The sequence below is a fragment of the Cricetulus griseus genome (assembly GCF_003668045.3).
Source record: "Cricetulus griseus strain 17A/GY chromosome 1 unlocalized genomic scaffold, alternate assembly CriGri-PICRH-1.0 chr1_0, whole genome shotgun sequence".
Lineage (NCBI taxonomy): Eukaryota > Metazoa > Chordata > Mammalia > Rodentia > Cricetidae > Cricetulus > Cricetulus griseus.
The window spans coordinates 32,387,179-32,405,660 of record NW_023276806.1 but is presented as its reverse complement, the minus strand read 5'-3'; the positions used below and the strand labels follow the sequence as shown (position 1 = coordinate 32,405,660).

The window sequence follows — 18,482 nt, the reverse complement described above, 5'->3', positions numbered from 1 at the left end:
AAACATCCATGGGAAAGAAAAATAACAAAATGGCAGGAATACCATCTGATCACCCTTTTTATAACAATTAAGCATATTAAATTCTGTCCTCACACTAAAGGCATTTGAGCAGTGTCATTTTTATGGAGAGAATGAACAGGAATGCTTCAGAGTAATACTTGTCCAACTACTCAGTATTCTGCTAGTCTGTGATGTCCTTAACTTTTCTGCTCACTGATGGGTCACTTATGCAAGCTGCTCTACTCTACTGTCAGCTTCAGGGATCTGATACCCTAAGTCTGTCCCTGGGGAGAGCCACAGCCAGTGTGTTCACCTTATTTAGATTATCCTTCCAAGTAGTTACTATCCCCCTAATTTATCCCACTTTTAATTTAATTTAATTTAATTTAATTTTGTTTTTTTCTCTTTTTATTATTATTATTATTATTATTATTATTATTATTATTAATTCAAGTTAGGGAACAGGCTTGTTTCACATGTAAGTCCCCTCTCCCTCTCCCTCCCCTCACCCCCATTCCTTCTCCCCCACCTCCAACCTACCCCCACCCCATCCACCCACCACTCCCCAGGCAGGGTAGGGTCCCCAACAGGGGCTCCACCAAGTCCACCAAATCTTCCTGTGCTGGGCCTAGGCCCCTCCCCACGTGTCCAGAGACAGAGTGCATCCCTTCAAGTGGGATGGGCTCTCAAAGTCCCCCACACACACCAGGGCAAAACGCCAGTCCACCTCCAGAGGCTCCCAGGAGTGCAGGGGCCTCCCATTGGCATCCATGATCAGGGGGCTGGATCAGTCCCATACTGGCCTCCCAAAGAGCGTCTGGGGTCGATATGCTTTCCCTTTTTCAGGCCAACTGTTTCTGTCGGTTTCTCCAACCTGGTACAGACCCCTTCGTTCTTCATTCCTCCCTCTCTTCAACTAGGTTCCAGATTTCAGCTCAGTGTATTTCTGTGGATGTTTGTCTCTGCTTCCATCAGCCACTGGATGAGGACTCTAGGATAGCATAGAGAGTAGCCATCAATCTCATTCTAGGGTTTAATTTTATTTTCATATTATCAAATTAAAGTTCGTTCTGGGGTCCAACATGAATCCATTTTACCCTCTTGGTTGATTAATTCTTTTGAGCTTTCAATGAGCATTGGCTTTCATAACTTAAGTATAGGATATTAACCAACGAATATGTTACTGCAAAATTTTCAAACTCTCTGGCAATTGTGGTATTCCACCCTGTACTTCTTCAAACCCCTGCTGAAAAAGAAATCTCCGATCTCTCTTCCTGTACACTTCATCACTACTTGTTCTAATAAAAGGGTTTCACAAGTTTCAACCATCTTGAAAGACCATTATAACCCATCACATTCATGGGCTGAATTCGCTTGTTTCTATCTCTATAAATCCAGTCCAGAAAATCGCATGCTATAATGGCATGTCCTACTCATAAAAGTATCCATTTCTAATGTCCAAAATGTTGGGGAACTTTCTGGTCCCCTCAGTATCTGATGTCACAGGAATTTATTAAATTAATCCCACTTCCTGCATTGGCTCAGCTAGTTTCTCTCTCTCTCTCTTTCTCTCCTCTTCTCTCTCTCTCTCTCTCTCTCTCTCTCTCTCTCTCTCTCTCTCTGTCTCTCTCTCTCTTTTCCTCTTTTCCTCTCTCTCTCTCTCTCTCTCTCTCTCTCTCTCTCTCTCTCTCTCTCTCTGTGCCTGCACCCAGCATGCTTGCATGCTGCCATGATGATAATTGACTAATCCTCTGAAAATGTAAACAAACCTCCAATTAAATGCTTTCTTCTTTAAGTTGCCTTAATCACAATGTCTCTTCACATCGATAGAACAGTAACTAAAACTTATGGCCATTCCATAGCTAAATGAAATGATTTTGTTTATAATTAAGTATACCCAAGCTGAAATAAACCTAAGAAAAGCTTCCATGGAAACAACTGATGCCTGAATATAAAAATATTAATGCTCAAATGAGGAAGGAACTGCTAAGCTATATGGGTATTTCAACTTGACATTTCATGAGAATGGTAAAACTATTGCCTAAAACAGCAGCACATGAGGCCCAACTCTATAGTAGAAAATGTTGAGTCTGTGTGCTTATTATCCCAATACACAGACAATAGGATCTTAGCTGCCACTTGTGGTCAATCAGAGCTTGTTGTCTGGGAATGATTTCAAGCCCCTTTTGGAAGATCACATTTTGAAACGGAGCTTTGAAGTTAGATTTTTATGTCCAAATTTTCCACAAAAAAAGAAGATAATAAATAAAATAATTTCTCTTCAGTTTAAAGGTCACTTCCCTGCACTACCTCACCGCCTAACCACACATAGAATAAGCCAGGGGTCTTTGTTTTAAGATTTCTTTGAGTTGTTTTCCTCTTCTCCAGAAGTTTTTTTGTTGTTGTTGTTTTTTTGTTTGTTTGTTTGTTTTTTTTCATAGTAACAGTTGGGGCTTGAGAGTGGTAGTTGAGCAGGATGCTTCTTTCTCACCATAGTAGAGGTTCGACCAGAGCAGAGACATTCTGATTGAGTTCACTCCTTACTTCCCACTGATATTACTGGCCCAGCTCTTCCAATGATGTGGAATGGAGAAATGCTCCTCAGAGCTGGCGAAGAATGATAAAGTATATGAGATGCTGACCACATAAGACTTAGACGCACATGAGCATACATATCTGTGTTAGTGTCTAGGGTACGATGGTTAACTCACAGGAAATAGTCCATAAATGTTGGCTTAAAAAATTCTTGCCAGAAATATACATTGGAATTGACTGTCTTTGTCACACAGAAATACAGACTGTCCTTCTGTTTCATTCACCAACTCTCCAACTGAAAGTAGCTGGGTCTGTCTGAGTGTTTGAATCTTTTCCACTCCAGCATCCCATTAAGCCAGTGGAGCCTGGAGCCCTGACTCTCAGTACTCTAAGCCCCAGTAGGACTTTCCTTGTAAGTTTGGAAATTTAAACTCACAGAATTGCTACTCCCAATTCTAAACATATCTTCTAAATCTCAGCATCTCTCCTCTGAACAACCAGGGAAGCAACGGCCTGTATGTGTTGGCAGAATTAGTCACAGGAAGCAGCATTCTATCTTCCAGGCTGTTTCCACTTCACCGACTTTGCCTGGGAATTCCACAGGAACTGTAGTAACAGGAGGGAATTAAAAGTAACAGCTAAATGAAACAGAATTATGACTTCACCATTAACTGAGTTTAACATGCCAGTCCGGAGTGGGTGTTCAGTGAGTAAGTGTTGAAGCAAATAAGGAAGAAGATGGAAAAAAAAAAAGTAAAACATATCTCAAGGACTTCTGGCATTGACTGCCTCTTAATACAGAAATACTGCCTCTGGGCAGTGTTTTAAAATGCTACAATTTTAGTAAAAGTTAAATTTTTCTCCAAGTCAACAAGCTAGAGGCTTGTTGGTGGGGAGAAGAGAGAGAAATGGAAGAAGAAAAGGGAGAGAAAGAAAAAGAGATAGAGGAAGGGCGGAAGGAAGAAGACCCTAAGATACTAGACAGGAAACAATGATTGCTATAAAAATGCAAAGTCACAGCTCAGCTGATCGCGTGCTGGGGAATTAGTCTAACGATTTATGAAACTGGCTTGGGGGAATCTGGGGAAGTGGAGGCAGGAGGATCTCAAGTTCAGAGTCAGGTACACAAGTGACTACAAGGTCAGTACATGAAATTGTCTCAAAGCTATACCCATAGATGGGCTTCCGTTCTTGAGGGCATAAGCCTCTCTCCACATTCTTGGCGGGAAAAGCCCTGGAAGTTTGGAGAGGAAAAAAAAAAAAAAAAAAAAAAAAAGCCTACATTCTTAACATCTTCTCTTAGGAAGACACCAAGGGGTAAATCAGATTGGAAAGGCCAACTGTTGATAGAAGTACTACTTTAAAAGTTCTGGGGCTGTCAGAAAAATAAACAGAAAAGAAGCAGCAGAGGCAGGGAGGGATAGGAAAGGAGGAGGCGAGCAGAGAGGAAAAACTAGCCAGAGTGTGTACTGTGCCATCTGTTGATACCCCCTCTTTGGAAGCCGTGGCTTCCAAAGTTTCGGGATGGGCAAGCACAGAGTCCATGGAGAGAGGCGATGCGCAGACCCAAGACCTGGACCTGGACCTCAGCACTGGGGACCCCTGGGAGACACCCTGCAGCGAAGCCGCCCTTCTCGGGTCCATCCTTCTAGCAGAAAGGAGGGCTGAGAGCCAGCGCCTCCCCGGCCTGGGCCCGCCCTCAGCCAGCAAGCATGGATCTCCGGCGACTGCCTGGCGAGTAGAGAGAGAAGGCACAGAGAGCCGGAACTAAGTCAGCTACCCAAGCTCACGCGGGGGGCAGCTGCTGCAAACACAGGGGATGCGTGTGCTGGCGATCACCGGCTGGGACCCCGTGAGTGTCCCGAAGCTCTGCGTGGCAGAAAAGGAATTTCTGAAGAGGTGGGAAGGCCGGCTCTAGAACAGGATCCTTTCTCACTTCGCCGCCTGGAGAGGAGTTAGGAAGATTGACTAAGGCACAGCTGAAGATGGGGAAATAGCCCTGACAAAGTGGGGAAGGCAGACAGCCAGAAGCAGGTCCCCTAGGCTCAGCCTGTCATCCATCCAGAAGCACGGAGTCGCTCAGAGCAACTTGGCAAGGCTTCCCGGGTGCCGGGGCAGCTGGACCGATGCCAGTCCCACTACCCCTGGTGCCTGCCTGCCCATGGGCACAATCCTACTCCCCGACCAAGTGGAGGACTATGTGAACACCCAATGCCCCTGTCCTGTGCGGCTATCAGTTCCTCTCTTTTTGTTCTTTTTTCTTCGTGAGAACTTTGGGGCGAAGATACAAACTTTTTTTTTTATTTTTTCTTCTCCGTGTTGCTGGGAAAGGAAAAAGCACAAACTGGTGGAAAGGACCTTCACCTTCTAGTTTTTCTAGCATCCACGGTTTAAGCCATCACCTCCAGAGGACTCAAGTTGTGGAAAGTAGTGACAGCTGGGAGGGAGCAGGATTCCGTTGCTTTCTTCATCTGGATCAGTGCCTCCGCATGTATGTGTGTGCCGGCAGCAGCAAAAGGGGCAGCCTTCTGCGTGTGGACTCTTGCCTGGGGCCCGAGTGAATGGCCCCCAGGGACAGAGCGGAGGCAGAGGCTCCGCCACCTCCTCGGGGCTGGGCGTGGCCTGGAAAGATAGTGGCAATGGGTGCCCTGGCAGGCTTCTGGGTCCTCAGCCTGCTCACCTATGGCTACCTGTGCTGGGGCCAGAGCTTAGAAGAGAAGGGGCCCCTGAAAACTCAAGCTGCAGAGAGACCTGAAGCAGGCTCAACGGGCACCTCCCAGCCCCATCTCATTTTCATTTTAGCAGATGATCAGGGATTTAGGGATGTGGGCTACCATGGATCTGAGATAAAGACTCCCACCCTTGACAAACTCGCTGCGGAAGGCGTTAAACTAGAGAACTACTATGTCCAGCCTATTTGCACACCGTCCAGGAGCCAGTTTATTACAGGAAAGTAAGTGTTACCACTTTTATTTATTATTTGGAAACATCTTAAGCCTTAATTTAAAACCTGTTTCTCATTTAAGGGAGAAACAGAAAGCATGGGGAGGGCAACCCAATGAATGACCAAATGAATGGATGAACGATGTACAGTCTCTCAATATTAGTGTTGATAGCCAGGTCCTTCTCTCCTCCCTTTCCTTTTCTTGACGGGTAGCTGTGAACTTTTGAATGGTGTCAGGGATTTTACATTCATCCACCAACCAGAGAACTCCATGGTTGCTGCTTCCAAATCCGTTCCGATTCTCAATCATGTTCACATTTTGTTTCAGGTATCAGAACAGAAATCACAGAGCAAAGTGTTATTTACAACTCTCAATTTGCTACAAAATCTAGAATAGCATAACCAAAACCCCAGGTCATCGCAGAGAGAAAAGAGGCCACAAAAGCAGAGAAAACTCCACCAGGAACTTTGTGGGATGGTTTTTTCTTACTATGTCATATCTAAGTACCAGGACAGTTCTCAAGGTACATTGGAGTTCAGTGGAATTTGCTGCTACTTCTCCCAAGTGGGGAAGAAGTCTGAGTAACTGTCACAGCACTGAGGGTTGAGAAATGTGTTTAATGCTGTCAGCAGTCTGCTAAAAATCTAACCTTCTTAAGATGCTCATACATTTTTCTGTTTTTACTTTGTCAGAATGTACTCGATTGTAACTTGTTTTCATGATGCAAATTCAGTTGGGAAGGCAGGTAAAGGGTCAAGGGTCAAGTTTCTTCTGAACAGCTCATGGCTTCAATCTGTGAGCCTTGTGATTCTGGTTTCAGGGCAGAGAATCCTTGCGTCAAGAGAAGTTGTTCTTGGAGTTGGATTCTGTAAGAGTAGCCAGTAACCAGTCTGGAAAAATTAAGACTACAGTGTTTTGTAGGAATCTCTGTCTTGTGAAGACTTTTGCTTACAGCATAATTTCCACTGCTAGCAAACTGTCAAAATTTAACATCACTATAAAAAAATATCCTTAGGAATAAGAAGTGGAGAGCATGGCATGGTGGCATACGTGTTTAATCCCTGCACTCGGGAAGCCAAGGCAGGCAGACCTTGATAAATTTGATGTCAGCCTAGTCTACATAGTGAGTTTGTGTTCAGCCAGAGTAACAAAGTGAGATCCTACCTCACAAAGAAAAAAAAGAGAAAATAAAATAAGGGGGAGAGAAAAGGAAGGAGGGATGGTTCTTAATGTTATTTGGAGTCATCTTCAATGTTAATCATTGCATCATTAAATTAAGAGCATTTAATATTTACAAAAAAGCAATTGTTGGCTGTAAAATAAGCCCATCTGGTGGCCTGGGCTTAAGTTCTTCATCTCTATTCCCAACCATCCTTATCCTTGGCTCGTGAAATGAACATGTCATAAAGACACTTCAACTGATTTATAGAATCCAAATTTGCACAGAGAGCCAAAAACAGTTGGAAAAATAAAACTGAATTATATGAACTTACTTTACACAATAAAATACATTCAAGACTTTTCACTGAATGAGGACATTTGGTCTCAAACATCTTACAGAGATAAAATATCTATTCTATCTTTATCTTTACCTTGAAGTTTACCTAATAAGATGGAACAAAATGAATACAGAAGTAACTCACGCTTTTCCCCTTTAATCAAAGGCTAACTCAGCATTGTCAGTGCACGCAAACATCCAATGAGAAGATGCTGCTTCCCAATAAAATTTTACATTCAGTGCAGTAAGTTGCATAATTGTTTTGTAGACCAGAAAAGTTCAAATAGCTACTGTGATTTGATACAGATTTTTACTTGACTTAAGCAGTGGGAGATATCTCATTTGAAATTTTCCCTGGGACTTTCCTATAAATGAATACAGATGTAAGAAAGTGGTCATGGGTGTCTAGTTCTGGGTCTAATACAAATACTTCAGGCCCAGAGAATATGGTACCTACCCTATATGTGAGAACATGGCTGTGCTTTTTGCATCCTCTAAAGCAAAAAAGGGAGGAAGCAATAAAATCCAGGTGGGATGAATTATTTCAAGAGGAAAATAGGTTATATGAAATGAAAGAGGATCAAATATCTTTACAACTTGAGAAGAGTCTAATGACTAGAGCTAAATTAACTTTGATACTACACAACAACACTCCTTTTTATGTTTTTTTTTTTGGAATCAAAATGTGAAACTGTCTTTTATGGTACACAATTCTGTAACAAATTCCTTTTATAATTTATTCTATACCACTCTGGCAACACTGAATATCAGTCACCATCAGGAAGCAGTCATTGCATGCAGACTGCTGTCTGCAAACTGTGAGTAACAGTTGCGGAAACCTGATCTCTAGGTGGTAGTTCTCAAACTCAAATGTGCAGAATGAATCACCTCAAATGTCAGTCAAAATACAAATCCCTAGACCTATTCACCATTCAGCTTCAGCAACAATGGGGGTCTGTCAGGAAATCACTAACAATTTTATGAGCATGTCCTGTTATTCTAATGATAATGGTATTTATCCTAATTAAAAGCATCTGTATTAAATGCAAGCATCTATGCAACTGTCACCATTATACACATTATCTCATTTGGTTCCCACAACAGTTCTGTAATATAGCTGCTACTGTTGTTCCTCTTTTATATAGATTTGGTATGAGTCCAAGAGGAATAATAATACAGTGTGGTCTATGGATGTTCATAGTTGATCTAATGGTATGAAGGCTAATTGAGAAAATGACTGCCTGTGTTCAATCAGTTCCAAAGTAACTTTATTATCCTTAAGGAAGCGTTCCAAGTGGTAGCCCAAAGACATAGCAGCACCTCTTCTTTAAGAAGACCATAACGACAGTTTCTGAATTATAGGCTTTGTAAACATTGAACACGTATGCTTGAAGACCAAAAGAAAAATAGATAGGCAATCTGAAGTGAATTTCTCTCACAGTAAGTCAGTGCCTTCACTCCCGTGGATTTCTCCATACTGTTGCCTATTGGTGTAATTTGTTGGGTCTCTCTGTGGGACAGTGTTCCATTGTGTAAATATGCTAAAATGTGTTTATCCATTCCATCATCAAGAATGTTGGTGGTTTCCAGTTCGATAGAATTATGAACATGCTTCCATAAACACTTGGTTGTGCTTTGATAAGCATATTTTTGCATTCTTCGTGCATATGTATCAAGTAGAATTGCTGAGGTATAGGCAGCTGTGTCTGTAGCTTTTGTAGATAACTGCTCAGCACTTCCCAAAGTCATCACTTGTTACAGGGCCCCAAGGGTCTCCATTGGGGGGAGGGGACTGCTCCTGTCAAGGCCCTCAGGCAGACCTAGGTTGGATTTCAGGAAGTATTTATTAGGCATGCTCTTCATATAAATTAGGACCAATCGAGGTAGGCTTAGTCTTTAGGCTTCAGTCATCCCACAATGACTTCTGGGCTTGAACTATCCAATCACTGTGGCTGTGTGGTAAATTCCATCAGTTCCAACATTAGGTATGGTTTCTTTCCATTTTAGACTATGTGATCATTGTACTCTGGTATGCTGTCCTGATTAAAATATGCATTTTCATTACAACTGATATTGCAGAGTGTCTTTTAATAAGTATTCATGCAAATCGTCCTCCCTTTTTCTGTTTAAGTGACTCTTCATTCCTTGATGGAGTGTGATGATTATTTATTTATACAACCCCCTCCTTTGTCAGCTGTTTGTATCACACAAATCTTCCACTCCGTGGCTTTCTTTTTCCCTGCTTTCAGTAATGTGTTTTTTAATGACTGGGTTTTAATTTTATTGTAATTGAATTTATGTTATTTTCCTTCCTGTGCTTATTTAAGAGTCTTGCTTATACCATATCATCATAATAGGCTTTTCCTCCTAAACCTTATATTGCTCTGTTTTTATATATTTAAATCAACTGGAATAATTTTTTAATGTAGTATTAAATCAGAGTTCCAAAGTTTTCATTTTTCTCTGTCTGTCCTTTTGGCCTGACAACTTGAATTCTGTCCCCAAAACCCACAAGGTGGCAGGAGAGAACTGACTCCCAAAGGACTACCAAAAATTGTTCTCTGATCCCCAAGAGCATGTGGTCACTTGGGTGTACATGCTATGGCACATGAGGGCATGCACACACACCTGGGGCGTGTGGTGAGAGAGATAACTTTTTTTTTCTTTTTTTATTAAATTATTAATATTTTCACATGTACTTTCCCTCTCCCTCTCCCTCCCCCCACCCCCATTCCTTCTCCCCCACCTCCAACCTACCCCCCACCCCATCCACCCACCACTCCCCAGGCAGGGTAGGGCCCCCAACCAGGGCTCCACCAAGTCCACCAAATCTTCCTGTGCTGGGCCTAGGCCCCTCCCCATGTGTTCAGAGACAGAGCGAATCCCTTCAAGTGGGATGGGCTCTCGAAGTCCCTCCCACCCACCAGGGCAAAACGCCAGTCCACCTCCAGAGGCTCCCAGGAGTGCAGGGGCCTCCCCATTGGCATCCATGATCAGGGGGCTGGATTAGTCCTGTACTGTCCTCCCAAAGAGCATCTGGGGTCGATATGCTTTCCCTTTTTCAGGCCAACTGTTTCTGTGGGTTTCTCCAACCAGGTACAGACCCCTTCGTTCTTCATTCCTCCCTCTCTTCAACTGAGTTCCAGATTTCAGCTCAGTGTATTTCTGTGGATGTCTGTCTCTGCTCTCATCAGCCACTGGATGAGGACTCTAGAATAGCATAGAGAGTATTCATCAATCTCATTCTAGGGGAAGGGTTTCTAGGCCAACTTCTCCTCCACTGCCCAGACTGTCAGATCGTGTCATCCTTATAGGTCTCTGGAGATCTTCCTAGTTCCAGATCTCTTCTCGGACCTATAGTGACTCCCTCTGATATGGTATCTCTCATCCTGCTCTCTCTCCTCTATTCTTCCCCCAACTCAATATATCTGCTCCTCCATTTCTTCTCCTCTACTCTTCATCTTGTGCTCTTATTGTGGCAGCACCCACTTCCCTACCCTCATGCTCTCAATTAGCTCGGGAGTTCATGCCATTTCCCATTCCTGGGGTCCATTTATCCCTTAGAGTCATTCATGATTTCTAGTTTCCTTGGGGTAGAGGATTATAGGCTGGTAAACCTTTGCTCTATGTCTAAAAATCATATATGAGTGAGTACATACCATGTTTGTCTTTTTGTGATTGGGTTACCTCACTCAGGATGGTTTCTTCTAGTTCCATCCATTTGCCTGCGAATTTCAAGATTCCATTGCTTTTTTCTGCTGAGTAGTACTCCATTGTATAAATGTACCACACTTTCTCTAAGACCACATATTCTCCGTAGCATTGCAGAATCCTCTTCATCAACTCTTACATTTGGTCCATTTCTGGACCCTTGTGTTCTAATGACTATCCTGTTCTCCAGGGGAGCCTTCTCTTCAACATAGTTGTATGATTAATATTAATGTTTAGACCAGGGGTTCCCAACATTCTCATTACACTGACCCTTTAATACAGTACCCCATGTACCACAACATTATTTCATTTTTACTCCATAACTATGATTTTGCTACTGTTATAAATTGTAATATAAAAATCTGACATGCAGGATATCTGATGCATGACCCCTATGAAAGGCTCCCTAAACTCCAAAGGGGTTGTGAATCCACAGGTTGAGAACTGCTGGTCTAGAATGTAAGTCCTTCTAATTGTTCTCCAAAATTGCCTTGCCTCTTCTTTTTCCCTTCACTCACTATAACAGGAATGAAGACAGTTGTAAAGTGAAAGAGATTGGAAGATTTGGTTAGGGGAAGATGGAGGAGTTCACTTTTGGAATCATTCTACTTTCTAAATAAACATGAAAAGTGGGGATCACCCACTGAGAATTAAGATCCAGATATCTGAAAATGTTGGATACAAAATGCTTTTAGGGGAGTGATAAAAGTGAACTGAGCAGGGAAATGTGGTAAGAAAGTGGGCAGTCCAGAAAACTCACTTGAGCATTGTGACTTAGTTTTGACAGGGTCAGTCATGGTTGTTTTCACACTGACATATCTGGGTGCCAGGTGGAGAAGCACCTCAATTGCAGATTTGGATTTAGGCAGATTCTGGGATTTCAAAAATGAGCATAGTGACTGATCATAGACTCAAATGCAGAAAGAAAAAGAAGCACAGGGGGTTTTATATTCTGATAGTCCGTGGATTGAGCTTGTGGATGGGGGTTGAGTAAATAGATGGTTAAGTGAAGGGATAGGAAATAGTGGTTGGGAAAGCTTATGATGGGACAAAATTCCAAGTACTGCAGTGTTTACAAATGATAGAGAAGTGAGGGTTGAAGTGAGATAGAAGGTGAGATTTTTGGAAGTGAAGAAGTTAAGATGTTAAGGTAGAATGCTAGATACCTTATTCCTGTGGATATTTAAACCATTGAAAATTACGAGACTAGCCATAGTGAAGAGGATAGTGACGCAGTGATTCTAAGGATTAAGGGGTAGGGCTTGGAATTAGCGAAAAGACTGAGAGTCTGGTCTGTTCCACTGCCTCATTAAGGGGTTGGGCTTCTGAAGGGAGACAACAGTAACAGTTGGTAAGAAGTATAATGGGAAACTAAAAAGATGCCTACCAATTCATGCCTCAGATTTTGTGAGGAGTGGAGGGAAGTAAAGGACCAACCCCATGATGAAAGTAAAGTAGAGGTAGAGATAGTGATGAATTACAGTGAAAAAAGGGATGTCTGGGGCAAGCTGTTAATAACAGAGGGCTCTTTGAAAAAGGCTGGAGAGTTAGGTGAGTAGACATTGAATGAAAGTAGAGAATACAGAGATATGAAGTGGTTAGTGTCAGAATAAAAGCAGATACGTTGGGGAGACTTGAATTATGGTGAGGCTTAACACAGAGTACCAAAAAAAGATGAGATTTTTCCCTCAGAAGCTTTCTTAGGAAACTCTAAGAGACTGGCTTTAACAGCAACAGCCTCCTTCTGCAGCTGAATAAAGCTGAGCCTTCCAAGTGTCCATTGTGAACCACTGTAGTTACAGTGAGAAGGTGTGGGCATAGCCAAGAGCTCTGGGGGCTTTTGATTTGTCTCAAAGTATGGGAATCCTTGGAGTATTTCTGTGGACTTGCCAAGGGCTCCAAAGTTGGGGTGTGGCTTTGGGAGTCTTATCAACTTACAACTTCACTAGTGATGGAAACCCTAAAAAAGCAACTGAATTTTGGTGTCACTCTCAACATAAAGTGACATGAGGATGCTTAAGGGAACATATTTACTTAGCTCATTGTATTACCTTCTGTATACACACACACACACACACACACACACACACACACACACACACACTTCCAAGCAGCATCAAGGCCATACGTGCTTCCTACTCTATCTACTTGATTAAAACCCTAGTTGTAAGGAGTATTCTCTACCACAGGATTATTCAATACCAGTTATTAAAAATTCACTCCTATCCTTCACAGATATTTAATTAATGCTTAGACACTTGTGAAAATATAAGTATTTATAGTTATCTGTCAATAAACAAGAACTGCCTTCAAGCCTTACTTCACCTTCAGAAGACAAATATAGCAAGTGGAGAGTGGCTTTCCAACCTCCGGCTGCTAGTCCCATTCAACTTTTGGATCATCTGAGAGGAGACATGTTGGTTAGTTAGGCTAACAGCATACATTGATGAACAAAGCGCTAAATTTTCAACAAGTCTCAAAAGACTCATTTAAAATTAGGCACATTCATCATTTGGATAAACAGCTGCCCAGGTAATACTGTTGAGTATCTTTAAACGCTATTCTAGATGATTTGAATGTATCCAGGTGCAGACGGCTAAGAACTACAAATTTTGGCAAAATTCTACAGATAATTTTGATTTCATCTCACCCTGTGGCTATTTTACTATGATCTAATTAGTTTGATGAAATGTTCTTTTAACAGTCTAGATATTAAACATTCCCAGTAGTCATGTTTCTTTGAGGCATCTATTTCTCTGTGTGCTCTATTGTAATTAAAAGCAGAGGAAGGAAACCTTTCTGTTTCTCATCCTTTGGCCTTTACCCCCTCTCTCTTCCAATTCATCTATCACATTTGCTTTACTAAAACAAGAGACTCATAACAACAGCCCCTTCAGCAAACAGCACCCTTGGTTCCCTGACATACCAAAAATGAGAAAAGAAATTAATTTTCTCTGAGGGCTTCCATGTGCCTGTTACTTTTCAAGCATCCTGCCTTTTAATCTTCATACCCAATATTTGAAAATATTAATAAAATATTTAACAAATGTTCTCATTTTATGGATAAAATATTAAAAATTTAGGGGCATTACATAAGTTGGCCATGATCACATAGCTTCTAGACTGTATAGCATGTATCTATGCTTAAACTCTATGGCTCTGTCAGTGTCCTCAGGGCCTTCTTCAATACTTTCTGCCTCCCACATAAACTACAAGCACACCAGTCTTCAAGAAGTTTCTTCAGCCTCTGTACTTTCAGACTCTCAGTACCAGAGAAAAGGGAAGAATGGCTCAGGTTTCTAGGGGGCTCCTCTAGTTGCTCTCCCTCTCTTTGCTTCACTTCTGGAATTCACACCTTTTCACTGTTTGCCCAAATGCCAGCCACTCCTTAAGATTCAGCAAAAACACCACATTCCTCATACAGCTTCCCATAAGTCCCCAGCCAGAAATAATTTATCTTAACAGTGACCTTCCACAATTCTTTGTATAACTGTCTTATTAGGCATGATTTTCCACTCCTTCATAGCTCTTAGGAAGCCTTTTACCTCCCTTGCTGGCCCCTTGAGAAGCAAAGACTCTGATTTATAACTCTATAAATTTCTCAGCACCCAGTCCAGGGCTCTGTATTCCTAGGTGCTAAGTAAACATGTGAAGAATGAGACAAAGAATTGTTGAACAAACAACTATTTATTTTCCTCAGGCAGGAAATATGATCAAGCAAAAAATAATGGCCCAGAACTTTTTATTGAAAATTGATTTTTAATAAAATATATTGATTACTGTTTCCCCTCCCCTAACTCCTCCCAGATCCTCTCCAACTCCCCATACACACAAATTTACACATTATTTCACTTTCTCATTAAAATACTAATGAGAAATAAATAACAACATAAATAATATTAATAACAGATAAAAATCAAACCTAGAATAAGACAAAACAGAAGAAAAGGAGACAAAGAAAAAGCTCAAATAACATGTGTAGATGCAGAGATCCACACATTTTCACACACAGATCCCATAGAAACACAAAACCAGAAACAATAATGTATACCCAAAGGACCTGGAAGGGAAAAGGAAAAACAAAAAAATAACACTGACAAAGTATTATGAGACAAGGGACCTCCCCAAATCCCACTGAGTTTGTTTTGTGTTGGCCACAAACTGCCACATATGAGGCCTGCCTTTAAGTATGGTTTGTATATGCAGTGAGACTCCATTGAAGAAAACATATTTCATTGTGAATGGTTATCATTTGTAGATAGCTTTTGTGTTAGGGATGTGGGCTTGTGTCTATTTTCACTCTCAGTTCTGGGTCTTCATTCATTAGGCCCAGACCTGTACATGTTGCCACAGACTGTGAGTTCATATATATTCCAGTCCTGCTGTGTTCAGAAGGCAGGCCTTCATTACTTGTGTCCTTAATCCCATCTGGCTCTAACAATCTTTTTGCCTCCTCTTCCCCAGGGTCCCATGAACCCTGAGAGGAGGGAATTGATGGAGGCATGCTATTTTAGGTTTGAGTGTTTCAAGGTCTTTCACTCACTGCATATTGTCTGGCTGTGGGTCTCTCAATTAGTTCATATCTACTGCAGGAGGAAGTTTCTCTGAAGGATACTGATCAATTGATACAGCATAATGTTTTTAGGAGTCATTTTATCACTATCTTCCTTTAGCAGAACAGTAGAATTTGGTTTTCCCTTATATTCCGTGGTCTCAGATTCTTAACCACCCGTCCAGCGCTATGGATGGGATCTACCTCACACAGTGGACCTCAAATACAATCAAATACTGGTTTGTTAGTTCTACAAACTTTGTGCCTCTATTGCACTAAAGTGTGTTGTAAGTGGGTCACCATTGTAGATAGAAGAGTTTGCGTCAGGGCTGGTGTTTCTGTTTCTCCACTGGTAGTGTGCAGAATACCCAGCAGTACCATGAACACTAGTCCATTGTGGTGAAGTCCTAGTGCCTAGGTAGGCACTAGCTTGACATCTCCATGTTCAGTGAACTGTGTACATATTATCATCAGCAACAAGGCCTTACTAGAAGTTTGTAGTAAGCAACCAATGGCCTGGGTTGTTTTAGGGTTCCCATGATACTCCTTTGGCCAACAACTCAAGTAAAATTAAGCCATTCCAAGAAGTGGAATTTGGTGATGAGAGATGTCCAGTTGGGACTCTGTCTCCTCATTATTTAGCAATTCCATTTAGATCACCTTTGTATATGTATACAGTACAGGAAGCTTCTGCTCTATTAAGTTTCCATATGACTCCTCAAATAATGCTTAGTTTTAGCATCCCACTTCATATTCCCTCTGATATCCTGCTCTTATATCTACCTGTAACGTGAGTTTTCTGGCCCGACTGGTCCCACTGTACTGGATCCCAAAATAAACACACAGACACTGTATTACTTATAAACCTATTGGCCGATGGCTAGCGCTTCTTATTGGCTAGCATTGTCTTAATTATTAACCCATTTCTGTTAACTTAAGCATTTCCACATGGCCTTATCTTACTGGAGAAAGGTCCAGACCTCTAACTCCTTTGGTGGCAAACATGGCGACTTCTCTGGCAAGCTCCCAGTGCCTACCTGTCCCAGAATTCTCCTCATCTCCTAGTCCCACCTATTTTTCTGCCTTATTGGCCAACAGTGTTTTATTCATCAACCAGTAAGAGAAACATATACACAGAAGGCAATCCTCCATTATCTTTCCATTTGATCCTCCCATTCAGCTCCCACCCCCATATATTCATGACTATCTATTCTATTCTTCTTCCTATGGTAATGCAACTCTCACCCTAGTCCCTTATTTCTGACCTCTATGGTTCTGTGGATTGCAGTTTTCTTATCAAAGACTTAGCATCTATTATAAACAAAAACTTACCACATTTGTATTTTTGGATTGAGCTCCCTCATTCAGCATGATTTTTTCCTAGTTCCATTCATTTACCAGCAATTTAATTTTTATAAGAGCTGATTAACTGTAGCACATTTTCTTTGTCCATTCATCCAATTGAAAGTCATCTAGTCTGTTTCTGGCTGCTATGAATACAGCAGCAATGAACATGATTAAGTAAGTATCTCTATAGTAGGCTGTACAGTCCTGCGGGAATATGTGCAAGAGTGTTATAGCTGAATATTGAGATAGATCTATTCTCTGTTTCCTGAAAAACTACCACACTGATTTCCATAGTGGTTATACAAGGTTGTACTCTCACCAGCAATGGATGAGTGTTCCCCTTGTTCCTTATCTTCTATAACATGAGGTCACTTATTTTGTCAACCTTGACTATTCTGACTTATGTAAAATTAAATCAAAAGGTTGTTTTGATTTGCATTTTCCTGGTGACTAAGGATGTTGTACATATCCTTAGGTGCTTCTCAGCCATTTGTGTTTCCTCTTTCTGGAATTCTCTGTTTAGATTTGTACCCAATTTTAATTGGGTAATTTGATTTCTTGATGTCCAATATTTTTTAGTTCTTTATATACTTTGGATATTAGCTTTCTCTTGGGTGTATAATTTGTAAAAATATTTCCCCATACTTTAGCCTGCTACTTTGTATGAATGGCAGTACCCTATACTATAAAGAAACTTTTCAATTTCAAGATGGGCTATTCATTTATTAAGTTTTTCTTAGTGCCTGTACTAATGGTGTTCTGTCCAGAAACATATTCCTGTAACAATGAATTCAAGGCTGTTCCCTACTCTTTCTTCCCTTCGTTTCAGTGTTTCTGGCCTTACATTGAGGTCATTGATCCATTTGCAGTTGAGTATTGTGCAGGGTGATAAATATGGATTTATTTGGATTTTTCAAGATGTAGCCATCCAGTTTGACCAGCACCATTGTTGAAGATACTGCTTTTATCCAGTGTGTATTTCTGGCCCTTTTTTAAAAATAAAAATCAGGCATTTATAGGTGTATGGATTTATGTCTGGGGCTTCAGTTCAAATCTATTGATCAACATGTCTGTTATTGTGTTGGTACCATGCTGTTTTTATTACTAGAGCTTTGTAGTACAATTTGAGGTTGGGGATGGTGATACTTCCAGAAGATTCTTCTAAAATAAATCTTTCTTGTTTTAGCTATCCTTTTTTTTAAGTTTCCATAGGAAGCCAAAAATTGTCCTTTCAAGATCTGTGGAGAACTGTGTTGGAATTTTGGTGGAGACTGCATTTAATCTGTAGATTGCTTTTGATAGAATGATAGCCCAGAGTTTACTGTAACAAAATCTGAATTGCAGTGTGGTTCAACCAAATGAAGACTGTAATCTTGAATATTCCATTTAATTTTTCTAAAATATAGTTATTATTGGTAGAATAGGAATTATTTCATTACCTTTCCAGCCTCAAAGGTAACTCTACCAATCAACTGATGTAACTTGCAAAATACATTGAGAACTTCTGTTTGCATGACATTTGATTAAGTTCCCCTTACACATAATGCTTCATTTCCATGGCTTGAATCATGCTCTAATCTCAGATACCTTCATGTTCTTTATAAAAGCTTTCCCTGGTAACCAACCCTTCACATACAAACAACAAAAACAGACTCTGACAATTTCATTTATATAATTGTGCACACAAATTCATGCATACATACCTATATTATGTAACAATAATAGTCAAAGAAAATGGTGCTATTAATCTGAAAATGGAGGCATGGAATGGGTTGGAAGTGGGGAGGGGACCCAGAAGGGGCTGGATGGAGGGAGGGGAAGGGAGAAAGTGATGTGCTTCTATTTTAACTAAAAATGTGTTATTTAAAAAGCTTTCAATTAATATATTATCTCA

General features: G+C 41.0%; 1 protein-coding gene and 1 long non-coding RNA gene across 3 annotated transcripts in view; one reads left to right on the top strand and one right to left on the bottom strand.

Moving 5' to 3' along the window:
* Positions 1–929: 929 nt before the first annotated feature.
* Positions 930–5,037, bottom strand: LOC103161309. 2 transcript variants are annotated; one of them, XR_004771721.1, is made up of 4 exons: positions 4,900–5,037; positions 2,972–3,141; positions 2,492–2,607; positions 930–991 (listed from the first exon to the last, which is right to left on the bottom strand). It is a non-coding gene; the product is annotated as an uncharacterized LOC103161309 (long non-coding RNA). The 2 variants fall into 2 exon arrangements; XR_003481247.2 differs by lacking the exon at positions 4,900–5,037 and adding an exon at positions 4,115–4,250.
* A 28-nt stretch (positions 5,038–5,065) lies between these two features.
* The window catches only part of Arsj (arylsulfatase family member J), a 69,501-nt gene continuing 56,084 nt past the window's right edge, over positions 5,066–18,482 (top strand). The window contains exon 1 of the mRNA XM_027395662.2: positions 5,066–5,488. Within this exon, the coding sequence (XP_027251463.1) occupies positions 5,097–5,488 (392 nt within the window). The 5' untranslated portion in view covers positions 5,066–5,096. The remainder of the gene's footprint in view (positions 5,489–18,482) is intronic.